This window comes from Carcharodon carcharias, chromosome 12 (genome assembly GCF_017639515.1).
Source record: "Carcharodon carcharias isolate sCarCar2 chromosome 12, sCarCar2.pri, whole genome shotgun sequence".
Lineage (NCBI taxonomy): Eukaryota > Metazoa > Chordata > Chondrichthyes > Lamniformes > Lamnidae > Carcharodon > Carcharodon carcharias.
In genome coordinates, this window is record NC_054478.1 from 151,326,348 (window position 1) to 151,352,727 (window position 26,380).

At 43.5% G+C, this 26,380-nt stretch overlaps 1 protein-coding gene across 5 annotated transcripts in view; it reads left to right on the forward strand.

Annotated features, from left to right (window-relative positions):
• vps8 (VPS8 subunit of CORVET complex) overlaps positions 1-26,380 on the forward strand; it is a 734,009-nt gene that overhangs the window by 509,098 nt on the left and 198,531 nt on the right. For all 5 annotated transcript variants that reach the window (XM_041200655.1, XM_041200658.1, XM_041200657.1 and 2 more), the window contains one exon: positions 24,944-25,112. In XM_041200655.1, coding sequence (XP_041056589.1) covers positions 24,944-25,112 — 169 coding nt within the window. The remainder of the gene's footprint in view (positions 1-24,943; positions 25,113-26,380) is intronic.

Sequence of the window (26,380 nt, forward strand, 5' to 3'; positions counted from 1 at the left end):
AGATAGCTGGCCACCGAGGTCAATGTCAGCCTAGCCCCGAGTGGTGCAGAAGATCAGTGACCTCACATGAATGGTCAAAGTTAGTAAATGCATTTTCAGATGCACCAAGTGGTGATCCTTGCTGGTGATAATCCCACCAATGGCTTCACAAGCTGCCCAATTCACCCCATCACTCACCTACCAACGATCTCCATCAATCAGGACTCATACTTGATATTCATATGCTCCACTGTACTCTCACACGCTTACCACAGCTACGAGCCCGCCAGCCACATCTCCCAGGTTACACACATCGCCAGCAAGGACTCAGATCAACATTGAAATGGGGCAGCCTACAGCAGAAAGACGATGGGTAGGCACAGCACAATGCTTGGTGCTTTGGGAAGCCTGCCAGAAAGTCTGTGGTCAATGTCTTTATTGACCTAAGAACCTGAACGGCCCCTCTTGCAACAGTAGCTGTACAGCATCCAACTATTAGGTATGGTTTTATAGTCTTCATCAGGGTGTAAATACCTCTCGAGTTTCTTGCCCTGGCTTATTGTTCTGATGGAAGGGAAATCTGTTTTAATCTCCTGTTGCCTTAAGTGAGATTCTTTCTTGGATGGACCAGAGTTCTTATTGGCTATAATATATCATATATTGGCTATAGTCTATATCATTATTCATTTGTGGTACTACAGTACAAATATTTCTTTGTGTTTTAGACCAGAACTCTTTTTGAACTCAATCAGCTGACTTCCTAAATCACAGTAACCCAGGGCACATGGTCTGCTGCAATCGCAGTGGTTCCAGGCTAGGAAATAAACACGTTTGAAGTTCTGAAACATTTCTGCTTTCATCAATCGTTTACTAGCTGAAGCAGCAGTAATGGATTTATGTTATGTTCTGAGGACACTTTGTCAGATATCCATCGAAATGTAATTATTATATATTACTCAAGGTGTTACTAGTGTGGAAAGTACAAGTTTTAGCATCATTATCAAAAATTAACATCAGGATAAGGAAGTTGCATTTTATGTATTACATAGAATTAAAAAATAGAAACAGATCATTTGGCACGAAGTTCCGTCACGTTGTTACACTCCCTGGTAACGATAGATAACTTTTTAAAAGAAAACAATCCCCACAATACCAATGGAAATAACAAAGGACAATATTTCACTTTTAAAGACTTTCACTGTAACAAACAAATTGAAATCAACACAGATCAAACACTAAGTAACAGGCAACTGATACATCAAACTAAAGCAAAAGGTAAGTTTTGCATTAACTAACTTAAACCACTAGAATATGCATTACAAAATGTATTTACTCTGTGCCATGCTTCCGGCAGCTATGTAGCATTAAAGGGACAATCTCAAACTTATCGGCTCTCTGGCAGATGTTCATCGCTCCCCGGCACACCACGTCAAAACCCCCAGTGTCCTTTCATAATCGTTCCACTCAGCCTGAGTTTTCTGGATCCGATTATCACTGGTAAGACAAATCTCGATGGATGCCTCTTCCCCACAGGTCATGACAGCTCTGACAATCCAGAATTCTAGAGATTCCTGTATGATCCCTTTAAATGATTTAGTTGACTCTGCTAATGCTGTTTTCCCCATGGTTTTAACTTCTGCTCCCCCCCACATCATTTCCTACAGAGCAGTGAAGACCTGGTCCCTGGAGAGTTGCAATCCTGTCCTTTCTGCTTCTCAGTGGCAGGCTTTCCTCAATCTCCTGAGCTTCTGTGCAAGGCACTAATAAACGGCCAGTCGGCATCCCAATGGGTTTTAATTAGCGTTTCTCTCCCTTCGCAACACCCACCTCCCTGCCAACCTGAAGTCGCGTGTGCATTTCTCCAAACTCAGGTATTTATGTCCTCTTCACATCTTACTTTCCTACCTATCTTTGTGTCATCAGCAAATTTAGCCACCATGCATTCAGTCCCTTTATCCAAGTCACTGATATAGGTTGTAAATAGCGCTGGTCCCTGTGACATTCCAATATTTGCAGTTTGCCAACCCGAGAATGACCCTTACTCCCGGCTTCCTGTTAGCCAACCAATCCTCTATCTCCATGCTAATTGGAAGCGCCATTTTAACCTAATTTGTCCAATAGGAAAGTGGCACATCGGATTCGGCATAACGCAAACCAATGCGATGTTTTGGTTTCTCACTTGGCAGCTTAGATTAAAGATACCCCTCTGGCCTTGGCTTCAGTCAGTAAATCTGGCAGTGCTCAATAGCCCTTTATTTAAAAAAAAATTCTTATATTTAATTTTGCATCTGTTCCCTTGTAATCCTCTCCACCTCTAGAATCTGTCCATCTCTAACCACTCTGTCCTGTCTATTTTACCTCCCCTTACCACCAGCTTCTAACAGTGTTTTTTGTACTTCTACTAATATGCCTATTACATCACTATAACCTCTTCCCTGTTATCTCCGAAGATGCTACTTATTTGGGCCTTGTTATTGGCCTGTGCTACGCCTTTAACCTTGACATCGTAATGGAAAATGAAATTGTCACATCGGGCAGATCAAAGGTACCTTCTTGTCTCTAAATCGCTTACTGAGAAAAATTGTTTCTTATGTAAGTGAGAGTTGAGGATGATTCCAGTTTGGCAATGCCAGTGCGAGACTGAAATTCCGCCACAGTTTCTGACGAACACAGATTTTGCTCTGGTCATCGGTGAAAAATCTACTTGAATGGTCATCACATGGGCTGCAGGTGAGCTTAGCGCTGTTGGAATTACCACAAGGGACACAGAAACATCTCTGCTGTGGGAAACGATCGCTGAAGCTTTTCTGCTGTTGGTGCTGAGCGGTGCCATTTAACCTTTCACCCTCTTGATTTGGGTGCTCTTTAAAGACCCTTTTAAAAGTCAAGGTGGGCACTATGTTCCCTTTGTTCCCCTGTTGATTGGGTGCCGCTGAGCCGACAGTAGAATGAGCTGACCTCATAAGGACAACTCTTAAAAGTGAGCAGAGTGCCGCTGGCAGGCTGTAACACTCTGGCAGTGCTGAGGAGCCAAAGGGGCAGGATTTCAGAGGCTGCAGCCGTTAAAATGCTGCTGCTTTCTCTTAGAGATGATCTGTAATTGAAAAGGGGGAGAAATAGCCACCTTTCCATCGACAAAGAGAAAATACTGTAGGACTTCCCCCGTACGTGTGTGTTATGTTTTGTAACAGTGTGGGATTTCCGATACTTTTACCACGCCTGACGGTTCTTGTTAATGCCAGGGAGTTAGGCACGTGTGGGACGTGACAATTGTTCTTTGGCTTTTGGTGTGCACCAAACTCAAAGTGCTTCCCCATGAGTGGATGTCTGTCACTCTGACTGCACTGGCTGCTCCCCTGAGCAGACATGCCTTGTGGCCCTCGTGTTCATCTTCTGCAGTTAGTTGGCGCTGTCTCCGTGCCTGTCTGTTCCAGGGCAAGGCCCCTTTGCAGGGTAAAGTGGAGGAGAACGCAGCAGCCTGCGGCACCTTTGCCAGACCGTGTTGCAGCCCTTGGCATCAGCCCACATGTCTAATCCTTGATGATCAAGATTTGTTTGATCAAGACCGTGGGCAGGGTTTTACCACCGCTCCTGCCAGTGGGATTTCCCAGTCCCGCTGAAGTCCGTGGATTTTTGGACGGCTGGTTGCTCCTCTCCCTGCCCCACAGCAGGGCCATAAAATTCCACCCTTTGAATCCAAATTCTCATTACGATTCACCACCTGAATGCCTTTTTCCTACCCCTTATCACGTGACTGTCAGCAAAAGTTAAAAATCTCCACGTAACAGGAAACTAATCAGGATTCAATACCTTCTCAATAACTCAGCCAGTGAGCTGACTGCTTTGCCAACCAACTCTTTTTCCAAGAGTTATCCAGGTCAGTAAAGCTCCCTCTTTTGTTATTGCAGATTTCTCTCGTGTTGAATAAAGTTGCTATTGCACCAAGTAAACTGTTAATTAGGAATCTGCTTTTTGTCCCTGGGCAAAATTTCTATGTAAAAGAAAGGGTTGAAGCTGGTTTGCATTGTGCCTGTTTACCTGGTCTAGTCCAGGTGCGAAACCTATCGATTTCTGAGCCCATTCTGTGCAAGAGTGTTCCCACTGCTAAAGTCATGGCCCTTTTTTTTGGGCATTCTAGGCAGTTTTGGACCCCCTTTTCCATATTTACCTGTGATAAGAGGGGTCTGACACACCCTGTCCAGCTGAGCAATGATAGGTCCTGAAGACATTCTTATTTAGAAATAACCTCCCAGTGGAGCTGAAAGTTCAGGAATGTCTTCCACCAACCACCACTGCAACCCCCCACGCTCCTGCCTGCATCTCCCTTGCCTTCGCGCAACTCCACAGGAACAGGAATGTCCTCCCCGCTACCCCCTGTCCCCACCCCCTACCCCGTTCCCCCCTCCCACCCCTCCCACAACTCCACAGGAGCAAAGATGTCCTCAACCCCACCCTGCCTGCCTCTCCTGCAGCTGCACAGGAATAGGGATACCTGCTCCTTGGCGCCCTTCACCCCTGGAATTGCCTGAGGCTGATGCTGAAGAGACAGACAGCCCAAAATTAAAGGCTTCGCTTGTGCAAGCACTTGTGCAAATGTGCGGGTCAGGACCCAGATCGATTAGTATTAATCCTCAACATTCTTGCTTTGGCCCCCTCACTGTTTTATGCACATGTTTTGCCCTTGAAACAATGGCAGCCGTTATTTAGCTTGATATTAACACAAGCTGACATGTTCCCAATTAAATTACCCCATTAAAGAGATGGTTATTTCTTCTGAAACCTTGCTGGCACTGTAGAGTCAGTCTCAGTTTAAAAGTACGTTGGTCATCATCTTAGAATTGCTGAGTAGCTGTAACTATTTTAAGGCATTCTAATCTGAGAATCATTGCTCCAATGCTCAAACACACAAAGCCAATAGCAGACTTATGCTGTTACTCTGATTAATTCTTCCCTCACAGTTGCTTGGAATAGCTCTGAAGCATAAAAGCTCAAGCTGTGACTGAGAGCATTCCCTGTTATTGAAATGGTTGGTGTTTAATCCCAGGGAAGTGAGGAGACTCTGGGAGAGGGTACTCCTCTTGGCCCCTAAGCAGCGCTAAGAAGGCATTTACCTAACCTCCTTTCAGCTGTCTGGTTTCTCGTGTCAGGAAGATATAACAATTGGAATTCATTGTAAAGGAGAGCGAGAGAGTGTGCGCGTGTGTGTGTGTGTTTTGTATGTGTGTGTGTGTTTTAATTGAATTTAAGGGAGCTGGCCTGAAGGCTTTAACGTATCAGAAAGTAAGCTAGGTTTGAAATGTTAAGTAGGTAAACATGGGGGAGGTTTTAGAATGTGAAGTGTAAAGGGAACATTTGCAATTTTAAATAAACTACACTAGCTTGAATTCAAAAGAGTGGGTGAAATGTTACACCTAGCCAGGAGAAGTTAAGAAACAGTGTGTTTATTTTTCCCAAAGATTGATGACAAAATTGGTACTATGATAGATTTTTATTATTAGAGAAGTAAAGCCCAAAGACACAGTGAAACAATGGGAATTTGCATTCAAAGGGGAAAATATGTATAAAGGAGAGAAGGCTGTGTGTAAGGGCAGGCGTTCTGAAATCTAACACACGTGTGAAAAGCCTCCAGTATCTAAGCTTCAAGTTGCTGTCTATAAAGAACTGAAGCTGAGAAAAACTCACTTTGGATTCAACTGTTCAGGGTATTGTGTTCCTTTGCCTGGGTCTTATAAAACCTATGTGTCTTACTGTTGCTTTAATGGAAGTTAGATTAACTAGGGGATTTAGAAGTTACCATAGTAGTAATTTGTAGATTTATGTATGTGCTTCAAATCATTTCTTTTAATAATAAATGTTTAATTTAGTTTTGTAAGAAACCTGTAAGACTCTGTGGTCTTATTACTACTAAATTCAAGGCCCTCATCTCAGAATATACACAAATTCCAAAACAAGCTGTGGCAGTTGTTTCAAGTTTCCCAGCTCAGCATTTACCATCCACCTGCCTTGACACTCAAAGTTTGAGGAACATGGCCAACCAGGACTATATCTATAGAACAGATTAAAACTGAGGCTGCCGCCCTCATTACAACACATTGTCATGACCATGTGAAAGGCGTTTCCTCAAAGTGCTTTGTGAGCTAAGAATTTGTGTGTGTGTGTATGTCATCCCCTTTTAATTTATGAGCACTTCAATTTAAAAATAACCCCCCCCCCCCCCCCACCGCAGACGAGCTTTAATGTTACATAAGACTACAGGTTAGTTTATTACAAAACTACTGCTGAAAGTTACTTAAGAAAAAAGTAATAACATTATTAGCTAAAATATACAATCATTAAAAGCAGCTAAAGGTAAAAAGATACTTAAAGATGAGATTTCAGTCTCTGTGAGACAGCATTGTGGACTTGTTGCTTGAGTGCCATTTTTCAGAGGTGAAGGGGTTGAAACTCGAGATTTGGTTTAGCAGCTGTGATGGCTTCTGGAGACGACCAGTCAGTATTTGCCTTTTACAGGTGGACTCAGCAGGTCTAGTAGGTTCTGGGAGAAAGAGAAGGCTTCTTGTCTCTCGTTAGTTCTGTGGTTTTGACACTTGACAATGACCTGGACTCATTTGGCAGAGTGGCAGCTGAGTTCTTAATGCCTTCCTCTTTGACACCCGCTGACAGAGAGAAAAACCCCTCTGATGATGCATCTCAGAGTTTTTTACTGCCTGTTTCAGCTGAGAGCTATGTGCCACAAGGAGGCTTCTTACGTCCTCCTTTATACAGGCAAAAGAACATAAAAGTGGCTGCTGTGTTGATTTTCAAGGAGTTGTTGCTTTACCAGGCAAAGAAGTTAATTACCTTGTGGCCCGTTGAAGCCTCCTCCTGTTCTCGCAGAAGCCAAAAGCATTTTAATGACTCTTCATAACCAGCTCTAGAGGTATGAGTCTGACCAGGTTTGAGCTAACACAAAGAGATGCCATGTTGTCTATCCATTCTTTAATTTTGAAAAAGGCTGTTAAACTCAATGAAAACAGAAATGTTCCTTTAAAACAGCAGCCCTTAAAAATCTGTGATACCATAATTACTCACTCGTAACAACATGGGAGGAGGTTGTCTCCTGTCCTTGGCCCCGCTTCATTAAAACCAGAAACAGGAGGGTTGGGGATTGGGTTTAAGACATTATTTTTAAAAATTGAACCTTTCACCTGAATCCATCTCACTAGTTTTTTGTAGTTAAGATTCACCCATCAGTTTCCATACCCAGAGTGATTCCAAACGTGGGTTACAAAGTGGAATGAGCCTGTAAACACATCTGGTGACCCAAGCATTGGCTGTCCTTGATCTGGAGTGTGAAGTCTCCTATCTGACTTTCATCGTGTGTCCTCACCTTTGCAATAATATTGAACATCTGTAGCATTGCACAGGTGCTCCAAGTGCATTAAGGCCTAATCCTTATTCACAAGTTATTTTTGAACCCTTGATGAGCACCACAGTGTGAGAAACATGCACCCAGCATGGAACACTACTTAGGGTATCAAAAATTGCAGCAACTCTATCTTGTGTAGGTGTACATTCTGATGAAAAAGCAGCAGTTAATCGTTTGGTGAAGTTTATTTAGTTTCGTTCCAAAATTAAATTAAATGGTGTACTGTTCAAAATCCAAATACAATTCCAGTGTATCCGGGGATCTGAAATTAAAGCAGGAAATAGTGACAAATTCTATTTCTGCTGTCCCCACTTCTATGTTGCAATTCTTTACTTGGGAGCATCCTTCCCTCCCCACCTGTCACTGCATCTCATTTTATCTTGCACTTCCGTTGCTTGTGTCATTCAATCACTTCAAACTCCACCCTTATCAGAGACTTCTGGTCTTTTCTTGCCATCCCCCCCCCAACATTCCCTGCCTCTTTATTTGCTTAAAAGCTGAATATTTTCCAACGCCTTACAGTTCTGATGAAGGTCATCAACCTGAAACATCAGCTCTGTTTCTCTGTCTCCACAGGCGCTGCCTGATTTACGGAGTATTTCCAGCATTTTCTGTTTTTTTCATCATGTACTATTACTAGTTAAACACCTCTGTAGGTATTCCTCGAATCAGTGCTGTTGCCTGGCAACTTAGAGATTGGGAGAAAATTTTTAATGAGGCTGTGGTTCAAAGTAATGTTCAGGCTTAATCGGCACTGAGGGAGTTTAGCCCTGCTGTGAAATAAGAATGAAAGATTCCAGGAACACAGGAAGTCTTTCCAATCTGTTTTGGTCATATTCCAGGTTCCATAATGACCATTTTCATCTCTTCTTACCTAATCGCAAATTCCTGAATTGTACTCAAAATCATAGAATGGTTACAATGGCTCTTTGAAGGAGCAAGTCACCTAGTGCCATTTCCCCATCTTCTCCCCATAGCCCTTCCCTTGCAGATAATCCAATTCCCTCTTGAATGCCTCGATTGACCCTGCCTCTACCACACTCTCAGGTGGTGCGTTCCAAACCTGAACCACCCTCTGCATGGAAAGGGTTTTCTGATGTTACCATTGTTTCTTTTGCCAATTACCTTAAATCTCTGGTTCTCCAGTTTTTCCCTATCTACTCTGTCCATATCCCTCATGATTTTGAGCACCTCTATCAAATGCCCTCTCAATCTTTGCCTCCAAGGAGAACAGTCCCCACTTCTATAATCTGCCTATGTCACCGAAGTTCCTTATCCCTGGAACCAATCCAGTGAACCTTTTCTGCACTCTCTCTAATGCCTTCACATTCTTCCTAAAATGTGGCACTCAGAACCTGGTAATACTCCAGTTGAGGTCAAACCAGTGTTTTATACAAGTTTAACATAACCTCCTTGCTGTTGTATTCAGTGCCCTTATTAATAATGCCCAGGGTTCTGTATGCTTTACTAACTATGCTCTTGCCCTGACCTACCACTTTCAATGATTTGTGCTGATAAACACCCCGATCCCTCTGTTTATGCACCCCAATGTACCATTTATTTTATGATGTCCCTCCATGTTCTTCCTACCAAAATGAATTACTTCACATTTCTCTGCATTAAATTTTATCTGTCGTTTATCCATCCATTCCACCAACTTGTCTACGTCCTTTTGAAGTTCTATATCCTCCGCACAGTTCACAATACATCTGAGTTTTGTATCATCTAATAAATTTTGAAATTGTGCCCTGCACACGAAGGTCTAAGTCATTAATATATCTCAGGAAGAGCAGGGGTCCTAACATTGACCCCTGGGGAACTCCACTACAAACCTTTCCAAAAACATCCAGCAACTCTCTGTTTCCTGTCACTCAGTCAATTCCGTATCCATGTTGCTACTGTCCGTTTTATTCCATGCGCTATAACTTTGATCACGAGTCTGTTGTGCAGCACTTTATCAAACCTCTTTTGGAAGTCCACGTAAACCATATCAACTGCATTGCCCTTATCACCCCTCTGTTACCTCATCAAAAAATTCCAGCAAGTTAGGTCTCACCTGGAGTACTGAGTCCAGTTCTAGGCGCCATACTTGAGGAAGGATGTGAAGGCATTGGAGAGAGTACAGAGGAGATTCACAAGGATGATTCCCGGGATGAAGAACTGTAGCTATGAGGATAGATTGGAGAGGTTGAGACTGTTTTCCTTGGAGAAAAGAAGGCTGAGAGGAGACTTGATAAAGATGTTCAAGATCCTGAGGGGTATGGGCAGGATAAATAGTGAGAAACTGTTAACACTCAAGAGAACATCAGCAACTAGAGGGCACAGATTCAAAATAATTGACAAAAGGAGTAAAAGTGATGTGAGGAAAAGTTTTTTCACTCAAGGGGGTGATTGGAGCCTGGAACAAACTTCCTGAGAGGGTGGTGGAGGCAGGTTCGATCGAGGTATTCAAATGAGAATTGGATTGTTACCCGAAAAGAGAGAATGTGCAAGGTTAGGGGGATAAGGCAGGGGAGTGGGACTGGCTGGAACGGTCTTTCAGAGAGCCAGTGCAGACTCGATGGGCTGAATGGCCTCCTCCTGCCCTGTAAAGATTCTGTGAAATTAGTCAAACATGATTTTTCCTTAAGAAATCCATGCAGGCCTTCCTTAATGAACCTGTATTTGCCCAAGATGACCATTAATTTTCGTTTCTGGAAGATTCCCCACAACCGGTTGACATGCCTGGACTTCCCCAACCCTCTGACACCACCCCTGAGCCTAAGGAAGACTGGAAGAATGAAGACTTTCATCTGAATAATATCCCAGCTAAATAGCTGGCCTTCTATTCCACAACAATGTTGTCAACACATGCAGATTTGTTAATCATGTATTGATTTTGCACTTTTGTTTCCATGTGAACAGTTCTTGAGGTTAGAAGATAAAGAGAATTTTTCTCCCCCTACTTTCTTTGTGAATCATGGATTAATGCAATGCTGCAAAATCGATAAGTTGTTAATTAAATTGTTAGTGCGCAACCCTGCCATAAGCCAATGACTCAGTGTGATGTGGTGCTAATAGTCTGGATACTTATAGTGGAGTTGATGAAGTAATTCATGGTGTGAAACACTTTGAAAGAATCCAGTGTCTCACGTTGCTGCTAAATGCCATTCTTATCATCTTTTACTGTTTGTTATTCATTCACAGGGTGTGGGCTTCGCTGGCTGGACCAGCATTTATTGCCCACCCCTAGTTGCCCTTGAGAAGGTGGTGGTGAGCTGCCTTCTTGAACCATTGCAGTCCATGTGGTGTAGGTACACCCACAGTGCTGTTAGGGAGGGAGTTCCAGGATTTTGACCCAGCGACAGTGAAGGAACGGCCGATATATTTCCAAGTCAGGATGGTGAGTGACTTGGAGGGGAACTTCCAGGTGGTGGTGTTCCCATGTGTCTGCTGCCCTTGTCCTTCTAGATGGTAGTGGACATGGGTTTGGAAGGTACTGCCTAAGGATCCTTGGTGAGTTCCTGCAGTGCATCTTGTAGATGGTACACACTGCTGCTACTGTGTGTTGGTGGTGGAGGGAGTGAATGTTTGTGGATGGGGTGCCAATCAAGCGGGGCTGCTTTGTCCTGGATGGTGTTGAGCTTCTTGAGTGTTGTGGGAGCTGCACTCATCCAGGCAAGTAGAGAGTATTCCATCACACTCCTGACTTGTATCTTGTAGATGGTGGACAGGCTTTGGGGAGTCAGAAGGTGAGTTGCTTGCCACAGGATTCCTAGCCTCTGACCTGCTCTTGTAGCCACAGTATTTATATGGCTAGTCCAGTTCAGTTTCTGGTCAATGGTAACCCCCAGGATGTTGATAGTGGGGGATTCAGCGATGGTAATGCCATTGAATGTCAAGGGGCAATGGTCAGATTCTCTCTTGTTGGAGATGGCCATTACCTGGCACTTGTGTGGGGAGAATGTTATTTGGCACTTGTCATCCCAAGCCTGGATATTGTCCAGGTCTTGCTGCATTTGGACATGGACTGCTTCAGTATCTGAGGAGTTGTGAATGGTGCTGAACATTGTGCAATCATCAGTGAACATCCCCACTTCTGACCTTATGATGGAAGGAAGGTCATTGATGAAGCAGCTGAAGATGGTTGGGCCGAGGACACTACCCTGAGGAACTCCTGCAGCGATGTCCTGGAGCTGAGGTGACTGACGTCCAACAACCACAACCATCTTCCTTTGTGCTAGGTATGACTCCAACCAGCAGAGAGTTTTCCCCCTGATTCCCATTGACTCCAGTTTTGCTAGGGCTTCTTGATGCCACACTTGGCCAAATGCCGCCTTGATGTCAAGAGCAACCACTCTCACCTCACCCCTTGAGTTCAGCTCTTTTGTCCATGTTTGAACCAAGGCTGTAACGAGGTCAGGAGCTGAATGCCCCTGGCGGAACCCAAACTGGGCGTCAGTGAGCAGGTTATTGCTAAGCCTGCTAAACTGCTTGATATCACTGGTGATGACCCTTTCCATCACTTTACTGATGATCTAGAATAGACTGATGGGGCGGTAATTGGCCAGGTTGGATTTTTCCTGCTTTTTGTGTACAGGACACACCTGGGCAATTTTCCACATAGCCGGGTAGATGCCAGTGTTGTAGCTGGTTCTCAGGATGGCCCAACCATCTTCAGCAGCTTCATCAATGACCTTCCACCCATCATAAGGTCAGAAGTGGGGATGTTCGCTGATGATTGCACAATGTTCAGCACCATTCGCTTCTCCTCAGATACTGAAGCAGTCCATGTGCAAATGCAGCAAGACCTGGACAATATCCAGGCTTGGGATGACAAGTGACAAATAACATTCACACCACACAAGTGCCAGGTAATGGCCATCTCCAACAAGAGAGAATCTGACCATTGCCCCTTGACATTCAATGGCATTACCATCACTGAATCCCCCACTATCAACCTCCTGGGGGTTACCACTGACCAGAAACTGAACTGGACTAGCCATATAAACACTGTGGCTACAAGAGCAGGTCAGAGGCTGGGAATCCTGTGGCAAGCAACTCACCTTCTGACTCCCTAAAGTCTGTCCACCATTTACAAGGCACAAGTCAGGAGTGTGATGGAATACTCCCCACTTGCCTGGATGAGTACAGCTCCCACAACACTCAAGAAGCTTGACACCTGGACAATATCCAGACTTGGGCTGACAACTGGCAGCCCAGAGCAGTTAGTCTTGAGTAATGGATCTCCCATGGCAGTGCAACCACTAAGTCAAATGGTACACCTAATGATAGGAGTGTAATACCATGTGTAGTGTATCATTCTGCTAGTGAGGTGCATGAATGACCCTTAAAGGCTCACATTATAATGGATCAGTCTCAGAACTTTCAGAGACATCATTGTTGGGGTAGAGAACTTTGAAAATGTATCGGTTAGTGTGAGATTCAAGGTTGAAAGCCCGCAGTAGTAACCTAGGGCAATTTAATCTTGTTCTACATCTATAATGTGAAGCAAAATTGCTGTTTGACATCTGCAGTGTGATGTCTACGTGTGCTGATGGCTCTCGTACGATGCTGTATGTAATGTTCGAAGATGTAGTAGAAATTGAGAGGAATGTGGCACGAAATTGTGAAGCAAGTGGATATCAGTTAATGTCTTATTCACTCGTTCCTCAGAAATTTGAATCAACTAGGAAAATGTGACAAAGCTTTTGTGCTGCAGACATACTTAAAGATTGTCTCATTACATTCAAGCTTTTTAACATCCTGAACAAACCACCCGTGATAGGGATTGAGTAAAAAATATATAAAATACTATTTTATAAGCTCAGAAAAGTTATACTGCGTAATGTTCAATAGTATACAGGGTAGAGTGAATCATTTTAACATCATAACCCCATGGGTTAAAAAAAGAGTCTCAGAGTTTAATTGTTGCTTGGTTTCGCTATTATGGATTGGAACTGTAGAATCTCAGCTCGGAGACTTTGAAGATTTGGTGTGGGAACTTTGCAAATCGAATGTGTCAGTTTTAGACGATAGGTTAGAGTTATTGAGAAGTATCCAGCATTTTAAAATTGTTTTGCTTCCATAGTAAAGTCTGGTGACTGTACACTACTATCTATGAGATAAGCCTGAAGGTGAATCCTGCATCATTACATATACACCTACGTGACATTTAACTAATGCGTCACTCACTATCACTTCACTCACTTCTAAGTTGAAATATTTAGCAGTGCCCTGGTAGTTTGGGTTTTCTATTCATTTTATTTTCATTTCTAACGTTTAATTATTTTGTCCCAAAGGTATCTTTGCTTTAATTAATAGCTCCCTCCCCCCACCGCCTCCTTCAACAAATGCTCTTTTCATTCCCTTACAGAGGGACTTTACTTATCAAAAGCACCTAACTTTTTTGATATGTTCTGTTTGGAATTAAAAGCAACCTGCGTTTGGCAAGGCCAGGATAACTCTGGTTTCTTAAAAACAGAAAAGGTCAGCTCTCAGATAAAATTGGAAATTTATCTTTCCCCCTTTTAGTTTGAAATTGCTTGTATGATATTTAAATAGAAAGCGAATACCTCCTCCCTTAAGAGGGAACAACTGCAAACCAAACATGTACATAGAAAGCATTGCAATTGCACTCGAAATGTGGGAGGACCTGCGTCACAGTTGGAGAGAGGGGAGGTAACCCTGGGCTAAGTATTCCTTGTGAGTCCCTTCCGATTTCCCTCCCCCATCTTTCCCATCCCTCCTGCTGCTCCTTCCCCACTAGGAGCCCGGGGAAGAAATCTTGTGGAACTATTGATCATTTGCTGTGATGGATTGAGAATCTGCAGAATGCCCATCAGCAGAATATTGCCTTTATTGATTTTGGATCTGCCTGGAAACCGGTTACCAGTGGTGTCCCGCAGGGATCATTGTTATCATCCTTGCTATTTATCATTTTCATTAATGATTAAGACGATTCCAAAATATGAGGGAGTGTTACTACTTTACCAGCAAGTCAACAACACCCTGTGTTTATATAACACCTTCAGTGTAATAAAATGTCCTAAGGCAATTATCAAATAAAAATTGACCCCAAACAACGTAGGGTGATATCGGCCAAGATAACCAAAAGCTTGGTCATTGGTAGGTTTTGAGGAATGTCTTAAAGGAGGAAAGCGAGTTGGAGATGTATAGGGAGGGAATGCCAGAGCTTGGGGTCTCAGTAGCTGAAGGCACGGCCACCAATGGTGGAGCAATTATAATTGGGGATGTGCTAGAGACCAGAATTAGAGGGTCATGGGTATGGAGGAGAGATGGGGGTGTGGGGGGCGGGGGGGTGGGGGGGAGGGGGGGTTGCAAAGTAATGAGGTCATGGAGGGATTTGAAAACAAGGATGAGAATTTTAAAACTGAGGCGTCGCTTAATGTAGAGCCAGTGTAGGTTAGTGAGCACAGGAGTGATAGGTGAAGGGGACTTGTTGCCAATTAGGACACAGATAGCAGAGTTTCGGATAACCTCAAGTTTAAGGAGGGTAGAATGCACAAGCAAATATTGATGTGCTGGAAGTTTGGGATGTATTTTGCAAATAATGTTTAATTTAGAGAAGTGTCATAAATACGAGAAGATCAAATGCTGCATATACTTAACACCCTTCATTGACCATAATTTAAACGGAAGGTGAAATGAGGAGATCTACATTCTCTAAAGGACCACTGCTCCCATGAAGCTAAAGCAAGCATGGTTCACGGTCAAACAAAGTCCCATGGTTAGGAAACAGTTCAAATTCTGTGTCCAATTTTAATCTCCTCCCACAGTATCAGTCAAGATCTTTGTGATCTTCTGGACTAGCTTCAGTTAGCTAAAAGCATAGCAGAGGAACTTGCCAGAATTTTCCCTAATTGTGCTGGGTTTTTAATCTGTGTCATTTTGCCTCTCCCTGGAGATTCCAGGCCTCTGAATGAGTGGAAAGTGTCTGTATTCTGATGCTCTAGGCTTCATTCATTATATGAGGAAGGTTAGATGGATATGTGGATCTTTACTTATCCTCCATTTTCATATTTTTTTGTATCTTCTACTCACTGCACGTATTGACACGATAAAGAGAGAGCTTGACATGCCCTTGAGCATAGCCAGCAGGTCTACGTGTACAAGACAGACCAGTCACTGGGGGTTGTGTCACTCTGTCACTGAGGACTACTTGCCTGGTCGCTTTTCAGGACCAGGAATTTTTTCCAAAGTTAGGCTAAGGTTTTCTCTGTAAATTTTTACCTCCCCCAGGAGATTGTATGGCTGCATGTTGGACAAGGGTTTGGGTGATGGGGGTGTTGTCGGGCCAGGGTGGGGGGGGTTTGGATGGGGGGGGGTGGTTAGTTGCTGTATCCCGGATCCACTGTTCCATCGGCAGACCCTCATCACTCTCACCTCCAATTCAGAAGGCTGTGGTTACAAGTCCCACTCCAGAGACCTGAGCACAAAAACCTCAGCTAACATTTGTAGTGCAGTATCGAGAAAATGTTGCACTGGCGGAGATACCATCTTTCTGACCAGACCCCCCTCAGGTGAATGTTAAAGGTTCCACAGTATTATTTGACAGAAGAGCAGGGGACTTCTCCCCCAGTCAATAGACTCCCTGGTCTTTATCACATTGCTTCATGGTAGTTTGCTGTGTGCAAATTGTCTGTTGTGTTTCCTACATTACTAAAGTGACTACACTTTAAAATAGTATTTCATTGGCTCTAAAGTGTCTTGGGACACCTTGAGGTTATGCAAGGCGCTATATAAATGCAAGTCTTATTTCATTGCCAAAAATGAGTTGATATTTTGAAGGGCACATGAACTCTAGGTCTACACTTGCTGTAAGAAAATGGTGGTTAGCATTATTTTGGCACTCTTAGGAGGCCACTGTCTTTCGTGTTCACAGCCTAATGTGTTGAAGGAACTAATTACATCTCGACTGTTGCTTACTGAGGTGGTTCAAGCAATTGTATCTTTTGAGAGGTTGTCCTTGAGTGCCAATTAGAGCAATGCTGCTTTGTCTCACTGCGTGTGTTAACACCTCAGGGGCTTGGTGAGAAATAGAGAAAAGATTTAATCACCTTCCCTTCATTTAGTTTTGTTCTCTTAAATGGGAATTTTAGGTCAAAAGTATTTATTGCTTTTGGATTTCTATATTTTATCATTCTACAAGAATTAAGCAAGGGCAGTCTGCCAGCAATAAATAGAGACTATTTTGTACATTGCTACAGCCTTTTAGTGTTTTGAATCTTTTACTTACTGTGTGAGCTCCTGCACGCAGCCTGCTATGTGTGCTTGAGTGCAACATGAATATTTAATAAATGAAGACCCAGAAATTCTGGCGAGAATGTTTGTACATTATGTGTTGGTGAGATGTGCTGCAGCACAGCACTCCCACTGTTAACTCTCCGAATCAGGGTTCTTGCCACAGTTGTGTTTTAAATTGCAGAATAATTGCTGTACCCCTACTAAACAAGTTATTGATCCAGAAAGACTAATATGCCATGTCAACAGTTACTTTAACGCCTGCAACTTTTGCAGGGAACTTCACTTATTCTGTGGATTTGAACTCCCTGGTGTGTGTGTCTGTGTCTGCGTGTGTGTGTCTGTGTGTGTCTGTGTCTGTCTGTGTGTGTGTGTCTGTGTGTCTGTGTCTCTGAGTGTATGTCTGTGTGTGTATGTCTGTGTGTATGTGTCTGTGTGTGTCTGTCTGTGTGTGTGTGTGTCTTTGTGTGTCTGTCTGTCTGTCTGTGTCTGTGTGTGTGTGGCTGCAAGTCTACATTCGAGGGCTAAAGATGCAGAGGATGGAACTGAACTCTGAGCCAATTGGAACTAGCTGCTTTCAGTTAGCATATTTCAGCTTTGGGGAAGGAATGTAAAATGTGCAATTTTAATGTTTAACTCTACAGAGAAGTTAATTGCTGCATTAACCCTTTGTGCAGGTGAATCCTTATTTTCAGCAGCTTCCTCTTTCAACAGAAACAAGAATTCGGGACAAAGTTAATAGTCGCATGGACAAATGCGAGTTGATAAAGGAAAGCGAGCATGGATTTATTAACAGAAAATCCGCTTTAATTAGCTTGCTGCAGTTTTTTGAAGAGGTAGCAGAGAGGGTCGATGAGACAATGGGTACAATTTTGCCCTTGGTGAGCAGACAGGTGGGCCCCACCAGCTCGGTGGTGGGCGGGCAGCCGAATTCCACCGCCGAAGCGGGCCCCGCCGCCATTTTAAGTGGGCGGGCCAATTAAGGCCTGTCCAGTGACCTGCCCGACTGGAGGCGCTATGGGGGGGTGGGGTGGGGGGGATTCCCCATCTGTCAGAACGTGTGCGAAAGAGCGCACTGCTCCCTGAGGCTAAGTGCTGTCTCAGGGAGATCAGTGAAAGTGTTACAAAGTTAAAAAATAGAAAAATAAAAAAATTGTTAACATGTCCCCCTCATGTGACAATGTCACACGAGATGGGACTTGTTAATAAATATCACATAAAATTTATTGAAGTTTTTAAAAATGGACATGAAACTTCACCCCGCCGCTGGATGAGGTTTCCTGTTTTCTCTATTCCCCGCGGGGGCTCCTGGCCGACCCACCAGCCTTAAGATTGGACGGGCAGATCCTTTAATTGTTTTAATAAGGCCATAAGACATAGGAGCAGAAATTAGGCCATTCGGCCCATCGAGTCTGCTCCGCCATTCAATCATGGCTGGTAAGTTTCTCAACCCCATTTTCCCGCCTTCTCCCCGTAACCTTTGACCCCCTTACCAATCAAGAACCTATCTATCTCGGTCTTAAATACATTCAATGACCTGGCCTCCACAGCCTTCTGTGGCAATGAATTCCATAGATTCACCACTCTCTGGCTAAAGAAGTTTCTCCCCATCTCTGTTCTAAAAGGTCTTCCCTTTACTCTGAGGCTGTGCCCTCGGGTCCTAGTCTCTCCTACTGAAGTCATTGGCCATTGACAGGTCGGCGGGCGGACAGCTGATTTCGCAGTCCATCCTCCTTCCTAAATATTTAAAGGGACCGGGATGACACCGGGGGGTTCCTCCCGACGCCATCCCGTGTCATTTTCCCCTTGGTGAGCGGGCCCTGTCCCCAAATTGCCGGGGGGAAAATTCAGGCCAATGCAGTTGATGTGTAGATTGGACTTCCAAAAGGTATTTGATGCAGTGCTGCATAACAGACTTGTGAGCAAAGTTATAGCTCATGTAACAAGAGGGACAGTAGCAACGTGGATACTTGATATGAATACATATGTCCAAGAACATTTTTTTTTAGTTGGAAGGGCTTTGAATTATTTGGACACTTTCCTGGGTTGGGAACTGACCTGGTTTTTTTTTAAAGATTATAAGTTCATTTTGGACTGAGAGAAAATTACCTTTTCCTGGAAGTCACGTGATTTCAGCTAAATGACCAGCAAGGCCCATGAGGAGATAAGAATTATTTGTTTACTTGAATTTTAATTCCTGGAGAAAAAAAAAAACTGCTGCTTTCTGAGGCTGCCCTGGTAATTTTCTGGAAACCGCCTGAATGAAATGAGTTTCTGTTTTGATCTTGTGTTTCGGACTCATTTTTTGGAATAAGCTAAGAAGGATAAGGTTGCCCAACACGCTCCCTCCCTGCCTCGACTGAAATTCAGTATAGTTATCAGTCCAGCTAGAATCCTCTCAGTATAACTCATCTGTGTTTGGAAACCTGAGAAGCTGAGTTGAGAGAGGGACCTCGAGGACTTTAATTATGCTCTGTTCTCCTCCACACCGAAGCTCCTTTGGAAAGAACTTCCAGACAACTACTATGACTAGCGTCTTCACACACAGGAACAGCAGACTGACAGTGTCAAAACCCTTCAAACATTATTCTTTTTCACGGAGTTTTCCCATTGGCCAGAAAGTGTTGTTTTTAATTAAACATCAACCTCTGCAGAGACCCTATTTGTTTTGTCCTTAACGTGTATGTGTGTAGGGATTGATGGGGTATATAGGCATACTTAAGGTTTACAAACTGTATGTTAAGCACTTTTTACAACTTGCTTTTAAAAATTAGTTTTGTTTCATAATAAATCAGTCGTTCTGAGTTTATTGAAAGAAACCTGGTTAAAGTCTCTATTCTGGTTCTGGCAATAGCGAAAGTAGACAATTGTCCACTTAGTGAATTAAACACTTGGACTTATGTTGTGATCTGCGGAGGAGTGGGGTTAGAAAAACTGTGCACTCTTCCCATCCCGGTCATAACAATTCACAATTGTCTGATTGACAGGAAATAGAGAGTCGTGGTTAATGGACGTTTTTCAGGCTAGAGGAAGGTTTGTAGTGGATTTCCCCAGGGGACAGTGTTGGGACCCTTGTTCTTCTTGATCTATGTTAAAGACCTAGACCTTGGTGCACAGGGCACAATTTCAAAGTTTGCAGATGATACAAAACTTGGAAACATTGTAAACTGTGAGGAGGATAGTGTAGAACTTCAAAAGGACATAGACAATTTGGTAGAATTGGCAGACAGGTGGTGGATGAAATTCAATGCAGAGAATTGTGAAATGATTAATTTTGGTAGAAAGAACATGGAGAGGCAGTATAAAATGGTGGGTACAACTCTAAATGGGGTGCAGGAGCAGAGGGGCCTGGGCATGTATGTGCATAAGTCATTGAAGGTGCCAATACAGGCTGAGAGAGTTATTAATAAAGCATACAGTATCCTGGGCTTTATTAATAGGGGCATAGAGTACAAGAGCAAGGAGGTTATGTTGAACTTGTATCAAACACTGGTTTGACCTCAATTGGAGTATTACATCCAGTTCCGAGTGCCATATTTTAGGAAGGATGTGAGGGAATTGGAGAGAGTGCAGAAAAGATTCACGAGAATGGTTGCTGGGACTAGGAACTTCAGTTATGGGGATAGATTGGAGAAGTTGGAACTATTTCCTTTGAGAAGAGAAGGCGGAAAGGATATTTGGTAGAGGCGTTCAAAATCATGAGGGGCAGAATCTTCCGGTTGGGATCTTCCATGCGGTGGGCCCTCACCAGAGTCAGCTGCGTGCCCACCGAACTGTAAAAGGCCTATTAAGGCCATGAATCAAACATTTAACCCTATTGAGAATGTTGCCTGTCCAACCTTAAGGTTAGCAGCAGGCGAAGAGCCTAGGCGGCCTTCGTATTTATCGTCAAACCTCATCCACAGGCGGGGTGAGGTTTTCTGAAGGGTTTATGACATTAATAAATATTTTTGGAACATTTGAAAAACACGTCCCAGCTCATGTGATGCTGTCGCATGAGGGGACATGTGTGAATGATTTTTTTTTAGCTTCTTTATTTAAAATTCACGTTATGAAATTAATCTCCCTGAGGCAGCTCGGTGCACAGGCAGCGTTGAGCACTTCCGGGTGTGCGTCACGCTGAGTGGGCCTTCATTGACTCGCTCACGCAAAATGGCGGCGTTGCAGCCAATCACGGGCAGCGATCGGCTCCGCACCGGCCCACTCCCCGACAGCCCACCCAACGGGGAGAAAGTGCCCCCCTGAGGCGTCAACAGAATAGGTAGGGAGGAACTGTTCCCACTCATGGAAGGATTGAGAACGAGGTTTAAAGTAATTAGCAGAAGTGATATGAGGAAAATATTTCTCACGCAGCGAGTGATCTGGAATGTACTGCGTGAGCGTGTGGTGGGGGCTGGTTCAACTGAAGCATTCGAAAGGAAAATTAGGCTGTTATCCAACTGTGCAGGTTTACAGGGAGACGGCAGCAGAATGGAGCTCGGAGAGCCGCTACAGACACGATAGGCCAAATGGCCTCATTCTGCTCTTTAACATTCATAAATGTTTGAAGGGTCCGTGGATTGCAGCTGTTGGAGAGCCATCAATGCAGAGCTGTTGCCCAGCGGTTAAATGGCTGAAGATGTCCTCGTGCTACCTCTGTGTAACATCCAGGCAGATCCTGACCTGTAAACAAAAACAATCTGTAAAATTCTTGGCTGTGATCTGCTCTCCTCCCCTAAAAGCCCATCAATTTATTTCTAGAATTCACATGATATGGTTTAACATTTCTAACAGATTCCGCATAAACATATTTTTTAAAAGCAGCCAGTTTCACAATTATTAGTCAGTAGAGATGTACAGGAGTGGAGGCGTGCTGACGCGTGTGAGTCCAATACTTACATATGATAAATGGTAATGAAGAGTATTAGACGTGGGCAGGAGTACCTATTTTGTCATGGAATATCAAATTACCAAAGTAGAATAGAAGTGATTACTATGAAGAGAGGCCAGTGAAGCCAGACCCGAGTGAGATGAGTGGGTTCACTTCTAGAAAATTGATATGACTAAGGATAATACTGGGCACTTAAAGTACGGAGCTGTCCTCTTCTGCTTGGGACCTGAAGCAGCCCCTGAGATTTTTGCTGTCTTTAGATAATAGGTTAAATTTTAAGAAGCATTGTGATAAAAGTGGAAGTTGAGTACTTTAAATTTAATTTTTTTTTTGTTGAATGGTTTGCCGATAACCTTCAGATGTGTTCTGAACTGTCATAATAATGGATTGTATCTGTCATCTAGCTTGTAAGTGGGTTATAAATTGTGTGTTTCCTGTTGCAAGGGGACCTATATTAGTATTTCTATTGTTTGCAGCAATACTATCAAAACTTCGGTTTCACTTTGTAGCCTGTTCTTGCTCCTTAAAATATTAGATTATAGAAGTAACACGCACTTATGGACAAGTCTCTGAAACTAGTTGATATTTGTTGCAGAACCAGTAACATGCAGATGTCATCTCCCTCATTTCTAAGTTCTAGTCACAAGCTGCTGTGCCATTTCATTATTAATGCATTCGATCCCTGTTGCTTGGTTTCATCTTTCCTAGCACTAAATAAATATTTCTTTTCTTAAAGTCCTTATGTCCTTGATAATTAGAGAACTTTGAGCAGAGGTTCATAGTGACGCAGCATGTTGACTTGTCAGCATGAGGCAGGAGTGAGTGGCTGGATCATTCTCACTGACCATGCAGTAACTTTTCAATGTCAGTCAGACCGTTTGAAGAGATTCCTCCCCCCACAGGATAGGAGAGGAAATTATCGGTGAGTCACACCTTTCAGAGGTTTGCGAGCGGATCGCATCTCCATGTTCTTGTCGTAAGGTATTGACCGGAAAACCGAAAGGCTCCTTTACGCTGCTGAACCCTGTTAGAAATGGATGATTGCTTTCCCATGTTGAATTAAATTCCTCTGCCACCTATTATTTAGACATAGCTGGTCTAAATTAAATAGGTTAATACCTCCACGAAAGCTGTAAGGGAAGAATATCATATGAATTTGATTGCACTCATCCACTTGTATCACTAACAAAAATTGTTAGGTTTGAGTGTCATAAAATTCAAAAAGTAGAGTGAAAGGATAGATTTTCAAAGCCTTTGCTTATGGTTTTCTGCTTCATACTCACAGCAGACCAGGTGTTTCACCATGGGCAAAGGTCTTGTAAAATTGCCCCATAATAGCGTTAAATCCATGGTGTAAATGCAATCGGGGAGATTCTCAGATTTGTCACTCATGACTTGCCAGTTCAGGCTTGTTTATGAAGCCATCTTGAATAACTGCTGCCCATATCCTATTCTCTTTCCTTCTATCTTAACTGCGTGATTTTATTTTCTATGAGAACAGAAGTAAACGTTAATAATCGTCTTCTGACACATGTAGCGGTGCCTGACACATAGAGAGGTGCCAAAGATTGGAATTTAGATGGAGTGAACAACTTTATTATCAGGATTTGACCAAGGCTTTTCAAGCTGTCAGAACCCACTTTACAGTGGTTATCGGTTATGGTGTCCAAACGTCCAATTTATATTTTCAGTTATGAGATGGAAAGGCCCATAATATAGAAACAGTTCAGAGCCCCTGAGACCCCGACCAAAGCCCCTGAACTCCAGCCCCAGTCCGGAGACGCCCCGCCCCAACTTGAGTGCCAGCTGTGGGGTCAAGACCACCCGCTGTTATGATTTTCGGGTACTCTGGCACGTAGTGCAGGATGCGCATGGGGAGGAGGGGGAGTGGGAGTAGCAGGCGCCAGTAACCAGGCGAGAGAGAAGTGGTATGTTTCTCGAGCACGGGATGAGGGAGGGAGGACAGTGGCTGTGTGAAGTTTTTAGTCTGTCGAAGCAGAAGTGGGGCTGGGGGTGCCGGGGTGGGGAGCGTGAGGGGTGGGTGACAGGATGCAGTCTGGGAGCCTGTAAAGAAACTTCAATGCGCTCAGGCGAAAGCAAATCCTTTCCTGAACCCCTCCTTCAGCCTTGCTGACATGCGTTAACTGAAGAGTGACTCAGGGACGTCAGTTTCTCTGTGCGGAGCTGTACTGATTTAAGTGCGTTTTACAACAGCTTTGTACAAAGGCTTTTGCTGCCCCAGGTACTGAGCAGGGAAATTGGACCACAGCCAATGAATAGCTTTTCACGTAATGCTGATGTTGAGTGTGCAAGTTTGCATTATGATAAGGACGGCTTCTTACACTCGAATATAACAATCGCGCTCTCAGAGGCCCCTTGTTGCAGCACAGTAGCTGCAATCCATTGTTTCCTATGTTAGGAAGCCGGGCGCAGGTTCATATTTAGAATGAAATAACCAGTGCCATTAAACATAAACCTGCATTGTATGTGGGTACTATCCAGTCTCTCAACAGTAATTGCAGGTGGTGTTATGTAAGCAAAAGAGAGCAGGCATTTTACAGCAACATTTCACAAACAGCATCGAGACAAGTGAGCAGCTTTCAGTTGAGGAATATTACTCAGGTCCCCAGGAAAATTACCTGCTCGTCCTGGAATGGTATCACTGGATCTTTAATGTTTACTTGAACAACCAGGACAGCTTTAGTTTGATGTCACATCCAAAAGTAGTCGTCTCTAACCATGGAGCACTCGCTCAACATTGTACTTGAGTGCGAACTGAGATGAAATGCTTGGGTGAAGGCAGTAACCAGGTCATTATGGCACTGAACCAGCAACCCAGACGGAAGGAGGTCAAATTTCACCATGGCAAATTGTGAAATGAATAAATCAGGTCGCGGAAGAGAAAATGAATGAGAAAGTTGCTGGTTCTGTTGTAAAACCCAACGAGTTCAATTATTGCCCTACAGGGAGGGGAGGCTGATGCCTCTAACCAGCCTGGCTCACATGTCACTTTAGTCACACACCATGTGATTGACTCAATTATTGAGCGATCAGGGAAGGATAGGAAAATTCGGTTTCACCCACATCTGAAGAATAGATACACCCTCCCTGTTCCTCGACTTAAAAATTTTAAAAGAACTTGCTGTGTTTACTTGATGAGGACAGGACCGGGTGTGAACCTTGTGGCACAGTTAAAGAAAAATAGCACAGAGGTCTGATTGGTGACTTGATTCTCAAATGAAGCCCTCGGCTACCCAGGTTGTGGCTGTTAAAATACATGGACCGCAGGCACAGTATGGATTTGGTGAACAATATTTTAATCCTATGCACGTGCCGTTTTTGTTGGACGTAGGGGTTTCATGTTTGTTGGCCTTGTAAGCCCTGAATTGGCCATCAGTCAACCATGAGAAGCTTTGCTAATCTGGGTTCCTTTCAACTTCCAGCTGTGGCCATATCTACCACTCTCAATGTCTGCAGAGCAAAGACTGTGGGGTTCGGACTGAAGGGCAGACACAGTGGACCTGCTACAAGTGCAACTCTAGTAATAAAGGCGGGAGACACAGAGATTTGGGATCAGAAGTCAACAAGAGCAGAAACACTTCTCTGGCACAGGTAAGGTCCTACAGAGCAACACTGTTCCTCACTAACTCTGCCAGCTGCTGTGCCCTTTGTGATACACAGTTCCTTGCATTATCAGTCGTTGAAATCAGTTTCTGGAATGTATGTTACCGTTTTCATCATCATTAGCTGAACCGTACTATGCATTCTAAACTGAAGAAGCATATTCTGTCCTTATCAATGTTTCAGTCAAATGGAAAGGGAGGGATCTTGAATGCTCAGGTAATATGTCCGTTTGAACCTATGAATAAAGCTTGGAGGTATTAGCTCTAACACCTTTTTTCATGTTCTGAGTAATTAATTTATATATCTTCTAACACTCAAACACATTTTCTACAAAGATTGAATTGTGAAATGTGCCCAAGTGTATGATAATAGAAGGAAAGATAGAAAATGTTGGAAAAACTCAGCAGGTCTGACAGCATCTGTGGTGAGAGAAACAGAGTTAACGTTTCGGGTTTGTATGACTCTTCTTCAGAGCTAGCTGAAGATAGATCTCGCTGTCAAACTAGGGTTGTGTTGGAGATGGTATTTTGATTTATTTAACCTAGAACAAGGTTCTGGCCATTCGCTGCTGAGGGGAGTAAGTTGAGCTGGATGAAGAGAGTTGTAGAGAGACAACGCTTGGTTGGCTATTTGATGACAAACGTGTAATCATATAATTCAGATATCTTCATGAGTGAAGAACTGGTTAAACAAAAGCTTTTAGGGCACCGGCTGGTGCCACCTGGTCACTGGGTGGAGGGCGTGTTATTTTTGAAAAGTTGGGGTTGAGGTGCTTTTTTTGGTTAGTGTAACATTCTGCATCCCTAGAATCTAAGCTTATTGTTGCCTCATTCATTTTGGCCTGTTAGAAAATGACTTTCGTAAAGTTATAGACGAGCCGGAGGCCAGTGTCTGAACCAAGAATGAGTTCAACACGCAGTCAAACACTTGACGGTTTATTAAACATGAAATGAACCAGAATATTCATGGCCAACATTGAGATTACATAAGATGCAGTGAGAGAAGAACAACGTTTAGCTCAGCGCCTCCAGATATCTCTCTTCATTGACCCTGGCTTCACATGATATCACTTCCCCCATCATCTCTTTTTGTTTTGCATTAAGTGTCAATAACTCAACATACCAAAGACTCAGGCTCCACAGCATGGCCTCAGGTCATGACATAAACTGCCTTATTTATTTGCTGGTATAGAAAAGAATAAAAGTATAATGACCTGGACTTTACAGTTGTAATGAAGGCAAAGCTGTCAGCGTTCA